This window comes from Sinocyclocheilus anshuiensis, unplaced genomic scaffold (genome assembly GCF_001515605.1).
Source record: "Sinocyclocheilus anshuiensis isolate Anshui unplaced genomic scaffold, SAMN03320099.WGS_v1.1 scaffold1392, whole genome shotgun sequence".
Lineage (NCBI taxonomy): Eukaryota > Metazoa > Chordata > Actinopteri > Cypriniformes > Cyprinidae > Sinocyclocheilus > Sinocyclocheilus anshuiensis.
In genome coordinates, this window is record NW_015542476.1 from 698,595 (window position 1) to 709,077 (window position 10,483).

The 10,483-nt window shown below is 35.2% G+C and overlaps 1 protein-coding gene and 1 pseudogene across 1 annotated transcript in view; both read left to right on the top strand.

The window, feature by feature from the left end:
- LOC107693840 (5'-AMP-activated protein kinase catalytic subunit alpha-1-like) overlaps nucleotides 1-3,823 on the top strand; it is a 48,028-nt gene extending 44,205 nt beyond the window's left edge. Inside the window, exons 9-10 of the mRNA XM_016493370.1 lie at nucleotides 1,263-1,389; nucleotides 2,215-3,823. Coding sequence (XP_016348856.1) covers nucleotides 1,263-1,389; nucleotides 2,215-2,519 — 432 coding nt within the window. The 3' untranslated portion in view covers nucleotides 2,520-3,823. The remainder of the gene's footprint in view (nucleotides 1-1,262; nucleotides 1,390-2,214) is intronic.
- A 2,559-nt stretch (nucleotides 3,824-6,382) lies between these two features.
- The window catches only part of LOC107693852 (KN motif and ankyrin repeat domain-containing protein 1-like), an 18,324-nt pseudogene continuing 14,223 nt past the window's right edge, over nucleotides 6,383-10,483 (top strand).

Below are 10,483 nucleotides of genomic sequence, written 5' to 3' on the forward strand. Positions count from 1 at the left end.
GAACAGTGTTGTAAATACAACGTAACCACTGATTTCTAGTCGTGTCCTCTTTTGGAAGGCCAAACAAAGTAGGTTCACTTTCACAACGAAACACAGCGTCACGCGTGGCGGCGGGCTAGAGTGAGCGGAGGCGGGTGGGCTTGAAAACAGCGCGGCTGGCGGATTCAACGAAGGAGCGGCCGGAGGGCTTGCGGCTACCACATGTAACGACCCCGGGCTGGACTCCGCTTCGTCCACGGTGAAAGCCGATCCGGCGATCCACAGCGCGAACGAGCCGTTTTAGGTAGGCGTGGTTGACTTAACTTTTATAAAGAATATCTGTTTGGATTTGAGACTTTAGTCTTTGCAACTTTACAGATCTTCTTTATGCACCAAGAGCTTGTAACACTCCAAAGAGAAAGGAAAAATTGAAATCGCATCATATGACCCCTTTAACATTGTGTCATATCAGTCAGAAAAGCAGTTCTGGGCTTTTTTCTTTTTTTTTTTTTTCTTTTAAGCTAATGTAGTTAGTTGTTATTCTTGGCTGAATAACTCTAGAAGGTTTTCAAAAGCCCTTTAAAATTAAATATGTACACAGTTTGGATTAAATGAAAGTATAGTCAAATTTTTTAATTAGCATGTTTTTGTGTTTTGCTTTGGTACCAAAATTGCTACCGAGAACCGTGGATTTTCACTGGTATTGGTACCGAATACTGTCATTTTGGTACCATGACAACACTACTTTGTATATAGCTTTGGTTGTTTTTCTACTGGGACTGTTTCACCTCTTGATCACTGTAAATAAAATATCACTTTACACTTTAACAGCTCTGCAAGTATTGGTATCATTTTGGGGGGGATTTTTGGAACATTTGTCTTTTTTCTTGTTTGTTTTTTTTGGGCATTTGTGAACCCATTTTTGCCTGCGAAGACCCGTTGTCCCACAATGTCTTAATTCATCTGGCTGAAGTTCATGTATGCTTGACTGAGTGAGTCATTAGTTTTAGACGGAAATGACCTACATGTCTTTGTTTATAATAGTTTTCATTCTATGTCTTATCTCATAGTGTCCTCTCTTACCAAGTAGAATTGTGTTTACTGCTGTTCAGGAGTATGCTACTCGGACACCCTCAAAAGAATGCAAACAGTGTTACAGTGCAATGTACCAGTCGGCACAGTCCCTTTTAAAGTTAAAAGGCTTGCTAAATATTAATGAACTTTATAGCCATTACAGTCCTATTTGTTTACTCTGCTGACTTTTTTTCTCTGTGGTTTGATAGGTAGTTAATCCTTATTACTTACGAGTGCGGAGGAAAAACCCAGTCACTGGAGTACATACAAAGATGAGCCTCCAGCTCTACCAGGTGGACAGCAGGACCTATTTACTAGACTTCAGGAGCATAGACGGTAAAATTGTCACTCTGTGTGTGGTTTTATTCAATGCTTTAAATGTGTTTTTTTATTTTCTTTAATGCTTTAATTTATAATAAGTAATTTAAAAATATAAAAATGTATACATAATCAAACATATGAGAATATGAACTGCACAGGGTGGTTACTGAAGAAATTTGACTGTTGAACTGAATGCAAATATAATTTTCAGGATGTCCAAACTGTTGCTATGTTATTCATTACTTAAGTCTTGTGAGGCTGTGATGGTGTAGTTGTTCATTTGACAACATGTACAAATACACATTGAGTTTTGTAATCAATGGTTTTTTATAAAAATGAATGTAATTTTTTGTTGTATATGTGTATATTCTTAATTGTTAGGTAACACTTTAGATTAGGGAACAAGCATTCACTGTTAACTAAGAGTTTTCTCTGAACAAACTCCTAATTTGCTGCTTTTTAATAGTTAGTAAGGTAGTTGTTAAGTTTATATATGGTAGGATTAAGGCATATAGAATGTGGTCATGCAGAATAAGGCATGAATATGTGCTTTATAAGTACTAATAAACAGTCAACATGCTAGTAATATGCATGCTAAAAAGCAACTAATTAATAGTTAGAATTGGTCCTTAAAATAAAGTGTTACCAATTGTTATATCATTTCTACTAAAATCTCAAATATTGTTTTATCAAATGTACTAAAATGAACCATAATCATTCCAGAAAAGGAATCATAAACGAAATTTAGTTCCCTATGATTCTCATTCCTATTGCGGAGTGTTCTTGAGAGCGATTTCTGTATACTTCACTCTCTGAGGTATTATATTCTGTTTCATTCAGATGACATGATAGAAGTAAAATCAGGGACCGCCACACCTCACCGCTCCGGCTCAGTTGGTAACTACCGGACTACCCTAAAGAACGATAGGAACGAGAAAAACGAATGTGAGGATGCAGCACAGGGTGACACGTCCGCACCCTCCACGCCTCCAATATCCGGAGGGAAAGCGGCGGAAGGCTCTCTGGCTTCTTCTCTTACCTCCTCAGTGGATTCCACAGGGGGAGAGATCCTCCCCCGCCCTGGAAGTCACACCATAGAGTTCTTTGAGATGTGCGCCAACCTCATCAAGCTGCTAGCACGATAACTTGTGGTTCCTCTGATGCCTTCTCTCTCACTCTCTAGCTTGTTTTCTCTTTCTTCTAGAATACTGTCTACCTCTTCATCCTCTGATATCTGTGTCATCATGCACAGCAGTCCTATCTCTATTTTTTTTGTCTCTTTTTTTTTTTTTCCCTCTCTCAGTGTCTTTAGAGCAATAAGCATGCGGACGGACTCAAGACTCCATGCATCCCACTCGCATGAACAAGCTGAATGGTCTGTGGCACTACAGTCACCAGGATGAGCCTGTTTAAGAGGACTGAGAAAAGGTACAAGAAGGAAAAGGATGGAGGTTTATTTGTGTGTGTGTGCCACAGTTAAGATATCAGAAAGATTGCTAAGCCACTTAATAGTATCTAAACTCTTTTAGCGATGGCTTTACAATTATTTTCTGGGTTTTATGGCAAGGATTTCCTTGCAGGGAGTGAGGCGTAGAGGTGCATTTAAATGAGTTATACACTGAGCTAGCTGTATTGTACACAATGCTGTTGCGATTCTTGGCGGACCAAGAAATGAATAAAGAAAGAGCCCTTATGAGGCATGTGGGACGACAAGTAAGATAGAAAGCGCTTTTGCACAGTTTTACCTGTAAGTTTTTGTGGGCCAGTGTCAGAACTGGTTATCCCATTGAAGCGGCCTACTGGGAAGAGCACTCGATTAGGAGGAGCCATCTTAAAAAGCAGGGCCAATTTAATATGGTGGGCACTTTAACACAAAGGGACAACTTGATACGTCAGCCTTTCTTAAGGAAGAGACCAATATGAAACCCGTTTATCCTGAGGGAGTGCAATGTCCTTGCCTCTGTTTCATAGATTTTTGTTTGTTTGTCACACCTTAGTCTTTTTTTCTATTTTCTCACATTTTACATAAATTGAAGTATACAGAATTTAAACATGCATTTGGATTTATATTTATCAGTGCTTTAAATGGGGTTGTAGATTGTATTAAAATAGTGATATTGGACTGAATTTTTTTTAAAGAAATGTTTGATTATATTGCTGTAAGACGTTTTATTCCATACACTGCTTTATCAAAAACGTCTTTTTTTTTTTTTACTATTATTTTAGTTGTTTTGAAAAAAAAAAAAGGTACTCCTTAAAGAAATCAAATGTTTATGTATTCCCTCTGCTTTTACAAATTAAGTTTCTGTAATCAGACGGGCCCAGTATTAAAACTGAATTTAGATTTTTTTTTTTTTTTTGAGATGTGTATCTGTGAAAACTTAAAAAAAAGATATTAAAAAAACATCTGAGGTGTCAAGTAAAGTTTATCACCACAATGAAAATGAAAGAAAAAAAGATAACATTAGAGTTGAAATATTGGCTCATACTGATTGATCTCCTGAGCAAATCATGTAGTCATGTCTTATTCCTGTCTTTGCAAAGCCAATGTGGAGTCATAATCGTAAGATCTGAAAATAGGAAAGTGCTTCCTACTTGCATGTGACTTTATGTGCCTTTGTATGAGACTGTGTAGTAAACGAAATTCTACAAAAGTCCACAAAGAAAAGAACCACAACCTGTTAACACGGAGTGAAATTATTTGATATAGGAGCTTATTGACAGGAGTGATCCTCTTCTTCAGATCAGTTTTTTCAACTTGTGTTTCACAGATGAAAATGAAAACAATATGGGTTTTAAATAAGTTGCTCTTGTTCATTTGCCTGTCCAGAGCTCCAGCTATGTTCAAATTAAATCCCAAATTCAATGCTAAAAAAAGCTAAAATATATAGTTTTAAATAATAAATTCATTCTATGGTTTGTATGGCATAGCTTATTTACATTTTAAAGTCTGAATGTCTTAACGCACATTCTTACCGCATAAAAGAAATAACTTTATTAGTCCTGATAAATGCAGTAGTTTCAAATTCTCAAAAAGAAAAGGAGATTTAAGGCCAGTAATTCTGATTTGACCTTTTGGAATTTTTTAGTCTTTGTTACATGTTAAGGTTTAGTTTCCTAAAAAGGATGATGTTGATTTTGTTCTAAACTGCACTAATTTCAGAGCTAAAACTTGACAATCTATGCTTTGCAAGTCAGCTTAAGACAAATCCAGAGAAATGTAGTTTTGCTCTGTCCCCTTTACCTTTCTTTTTTTCCAGAGTTTATTTCCCTGTGTAGTTGTCTAATTCAAATGTTAACTCTTCTTTATCACTATGGAACAATTTCAGTGTCTCCACAGGCTGTTTATTCAGCCATTGAAAACAAGTTTAGAAAATGTTTATGTTCTTCTCTTAACTGCATTTATGTTGATTATTTTTGCAGAGATGCACCTCATGGAGGCTTGCCAATGTAAATTTACAGATAATTACCAATAATTTAGTTGAAAAGATTATTTGTAAATACAACTGCCTAATAAAATGATACATGAAGACTGATGGTTTTGTGACTTCTTTTGAAAACATGGTGTATGTTGTGTGACTATATTTTTAAAGAAATGTTTGATCACTGTTTGATATCTTCAAAATTTATTCAAAAAAATAAACAGACATGAAAAGGCATGTATAGGCAAAAACAATGGTTTATATTTTTCATTCCCCAATCAGTTTTTATGTTTCAGGCTATTTTTAACCAAACTTTGTAAAAAAAAGATGATTCTCAACTATGTTATTAAAGATAAAACAGAATGATTTGATGTACTATTTTACTTTATGCAATATGTGTGTAAAATTTCCATAAATTAATATTCCTATTTTATTCAATGTATCTATACGCTGCATCTAATTTGCATATTAATGTGTTCTTGGTGCAAACCATAATGGAAAAAAGAAGTGTTATAATGGGAGTAATAACTTGGCAACATTTTCATAAAAAATCTCATATTTCATAGGAATATTGATATATAATTTCTGTCCCTATTAACTCAAAATGCCTGATTAACATGCCGTTTGTCCTGGTGTCCTCTACAAAAGACATATGAATGTTGTGCCTTGTTTCATATTCCGATTTGAAACCCCATAACATTTTCCTGAGATGTTTATTTACGACAAACAATTTGAAAATTAACCAGATTTAAATAATTACAAAATATTATCATATTTCCCTAAGAGTGCTGCATTTGATCATTCTGTCAATATCCGTCATTTTTAAAGGAGAAGGTGTGTTTATGATCAAACCTCCAAACATTTGATATCTCTAAAAAGCCCTGAATGTGCTCATCCAGACTCAAAACTGTCATGTATAGTCTCAGAGAAATTAACTAAAATAGTCAAAGTCTATAAATTCACCAAAAGTCTATGCCTGGGTTGTTGGGTTGTTATATGTGCCTATCCTACCCACGGAAGGTTAATGTGTGTTTAAAACGAACTATCCTGCACAATAACCTTGGAAATGATCAATAGTTGTTCTGTAGACTTTTGTAGACCTTAAGATACGTCTATACAGTAATAGTCTTTCTAAACAAACCCACTCTCATTCACTAAAGTAAAATGAAGGCGGTCTACCCTATGTGTAGGACTATTATTTATTGTATATCTTCTAATTCACAGATATTTGTACTTTAGAAAATAACCAGCAGATGTCGCTTTAATCTTGAAGACATTTGTCATTTGCGTTAACTAAAGTTTTGATATAACTTTCTTTTCTGATTTCTAAATTCTTAAATTTTGTGTAGGATGTACAGTATTAATTAAGCGACATTTTAATAATTTTGTTAAAAAATGCTATTTTTAAATCTAATTTATATTTATACATACCACATAAATATATACCATATAATAATAAATACATGTAGTTATTTTAAATTTAAATAGTAAGTACGAAGTAGTGCGCTATTCCGAACTGAAGCTGACAGACCTCTGCTGCAACACCTGCCGTAGTGCGTCATGGCGTAAGCATACGCATATACAGAGCAGCATGGTAAAGTTACCCCAGGACTGGCTGTTTACGCTAAGCATTCAAAACGGGAGCACTGTTTCAAGATAAACAAAAGTGTTCAGTTGTAAATGCAGAAGAAACGCTGAGCAGTGTTCGTATTCATTTCGGAAGCTGCGCTTCGCTCTGGTATGTAAACAACGGGCTCACCTGCACTAGTGCGGACGGGATATGTTTTTGGAAGTTATTAATTGCATTATTTAGTCGTTTCTTTAGGCAGTCTAACAATATTGCTGCAGATATGACTTTTTTGAGGGTTTAAATATATGTAAATATCATTAATGCTTCAGAAATATTATTTTAAAATATCCCAAGGCAAAGTAGAGTAATTAGTGCTACCAAAATAGAAAGTATTAGTTATTGCACTCTCTATTTAAGTTAGGTTTACATTAATGAAAAATGACTGGTAGCCTATTAGCTCTGGGCTCTGTGGTACAGCCAGTCTCAAATCAGTGTATAATCCAGTGAGTGAACGATAACGATAATTATATTAACAGTAACTATTAATGATAAATATATATTCAATTTTGGGCAAACTGTCCCTTTGAAGCATAGTTTTTACAGTTGCTGCAGCTGCAAGCAGGAGTGCCACTGAGCTATAACTAACAACAAGCAAAACCATACGTGTCCACCATGTAATGTCACTTCTTTCTGATTATGACCGAAATTAAGGATGAGAGAGACCCTGCAAAACAGGAGAAGCTTGCACTGTCACTGCAGACAGATATCTGAAACATGAGACCTGCTTTGGGTAAAGCATTGTGTATTAAACAGTATTAAAATATACTGGTCTGTACCAGGAGCAGATTATGTCCATTATTGCACAAATACATCTTTTTCCCCTTAAAGAATGCAATATCCAGTAAACCTAACCAGATTGCTTTTCCCTCTTTCATTGCATTTCAACAAAACAACCTTTGTTTGTGTTAAAGGATTACATTTGAGTTATTTTGCTAGAGTGCTGACAAAGTCAACAGAATGGACATTTGTTATTTAGTAATCAAGTTCATTTGTAGTCTTTGTAGTCCTTAAAGTAGGCTATGTTTTGTGCAAATTATATGCATATTAGATGCACAAATGATTTATCAAGTAGTTATTTCAGTTCATATTTGTTTTTCAGCAGTCTCTTTCTATACCAAAAAAATGATACAGCACTTCATCACTTTGTTGTTCTTTTTCATAAGTCATTTTTTTCATTCATTTTCTTAGTTGTTATTCTCAGGGATAACTTTATGCCCTAAAGCCTTTCATTCTTATATAATATATACGTGTGTGTTCATGGATCAGTGTGCGTCCATTCGTGCGTGTTGTGTCAATGTGTCCGTGTCCTCTCACTGCCAAGCAATTCAGCTGACACAATGCTTTACCCAAAGCAGGTCTCATGTTTCAGATATCTGTCTGCAGTGACAGTGCAAGCTTCTCCTGTTTTGCAGGGTCTCTCTCATCCTTAATTTCTGTCATAATCAGAAAGAAGTGACATTACATGGTGGACACGTATGGTTTTGCTTGTTGTTAGTTATAGCTCAGTGACACTCCTGCTTGCAGCTGTAGCAACTGTAAAAACTATGCATCAAAGGGACAGTTTGCCCAAAATTGAATATATATTTATCATTAATAGTTACTGTTAATATAATTATCGTTATCGTTTTATCGCCCAGCTCTTTCTCCATATATACAGTATATGACATAAGTTACTCACTCTCATGCCATTCCATACCCCTATGACATTTTTTTCCATGTATCACAAAAGGATAAATTTAAAGTAATGTAATAATAATAATAATACAACTTTATTGTCAACCCCAATGGTTGAAAATTATCTTTGACCACACCATTGACATCAGACATATAATATAACATTAAAACCACACGAATTTCAAAAAGACGTATCAGATCGTTCCACCTTAGTGTTTTGATTCAGATACCCAATTACTGCAGGTATAAATGAATTCTTATAGATGTTTCTCTCTGCCCTGGGCATTAAATAACGCCTTCTGGAAGGCAATAAGACAAACTGATCATTTAAAAGATGAGTAGCATCTTTCAGAATGCATTTAGCTTTCCCAACACATCTTAAAATTTACACCTGGTTCAAGGTTCTCTGTGGCTTACCAATGACCTTGCTCGCTATATTGATGACTCTAGACTTTCTGACTGGAAGACCTCAGGCAGTTCGGGTCGGCAGCAACACATCCAGCACCATCACACTGATGCCATGTGCCTTGTGCTGCTTATATATTTTTTTACATTTGACCTTATTTGTATATTTGTATAGTTGTATTTTATATTTAATCTGTATCTATCTGTATTTATGTTCTACTGTTAGTGTTATCTGTATGCACCAAGGGTCTGCATCAATGTGCTGTACATGTGGAAGAATTGACAATAAAGCAGACTTGACTTGACTAGTTAATATATTTTTCTGTTTACAGTTCAAGTGCCCATACCAGGATATTATATTATAGGTCAGCACACTTTCCACCAAGGACATGTAAACGATCTCCAGAATGTTCTGGCTCACACCAAAACTTCTAAGCTTCTGTATTAAAAACAGACGTTGCATACATTTCTTAAAAATATATTTAGTATTATCCTGGAAACTCCGCTTACTATCAATTAGTGTACCAAGGTACTTAAAGTGATCAAAAATCTCAACAGGATGACTATCTATCATTACATTCTTGACTGAAATCCCCTGCCTACTATGCGTAATTACTAATTCCTTGGTTTTTCCTACACTGTAAAAAATGACCGTGAATTTAACGGTAAAAGACTGTAAAAATGCTACAGTAAAAACCTGTTAAATGGTTAACGGTAAATTCCCCTACTATATACGGTGAAAAACTGTATTGGACATTACATGTATTGGACATTAATTTTACAGTAGTTTACCGTTTTTGGAAGTGAAAAAGATGTATAATTTACAGTGAATAACCGTAAATTGACATTCCCAGAATTCCCTGCATTACATTTCAAATTTGATGTTTTATTTTTTGTTGAAATAACTATGTTTCCTCTTTCTTATCAGTTTTGTCAGTGCATTACAATGGTTCAAAACAGATATTAACACTTCAATAGGTTGGTATATTAACATTATATCAGTTAATGAAATTACGGTATTTAACTGTAAATTTAAGTTAAAACCATAAAACCTAAAACGTTGCTACCATTTTTTTTAAGGTACAATTCTGGCAACCACAGCTGCCGTTTTTTTACCGTAAATTTTACGGAATTTTTTTTACAGTGTATATTTAAAATCAGTGCACTATGGCTACACCAGATCAGTAATTCATCAACATATTTCATATATTCAGTTGAGTAATTTATACTGTTCTTATGTAAAAGACCCACTAATGCCATATCAACCGCATATTTAAAAAGTTTAAAATTGGGATACTGTATCTTAAAATCATTGATATACAAAGAAAATAATATAGGTGACAAAACACTCCCCTGAGGGGCCCCAGTACTAACAACACACTCGTCTGACAGCTCACCATTGTACCATAACCTCTGTGTGCGAAACAATAGAAAGTCCTTAATCCAAAGTACCAAGTGCTGTAGGGTCAACAATTATCAAAGACTTCTGCTTTCCTGTTCCAAACCTATCTTGAGTAACAAAAGGGCCATTTGGCATTCCTGAAGGCACAGAGGTGCTGATAGTGATCAATGCCTGTAGGCCAAGATGCGTATTCACTGGGGGTCTACTAATTGTCACACCTTTTGCCCAGTGGGTGAAGCTGTAATCTGCTGATTGGTCAGTTTGAATGTCTCACATTTGGTTTTTAGTCACATGGTCAAGGAAGGGATAAAAGAAGATTGTAACTGTTGCTCTGTCTCTTTCCTTTGTAACAAAACATTGTTATTAAACCATTTCAATTATTAATTATGTGCTCACTAGTCTTGATTCAAGGTTAATATTGAAGTGCTACCTATTGCAAAACAATATAGTCACTTGATAGCAGCGCTCTCCCACATATTTAGCTATTCTAACTGCGCTTATTTCCGTCGTTGGTATAAGTGGCAGTGGGTGGTAATAGACTAGAAATGTACAGTTTTATACCATCGTGCTGATAAC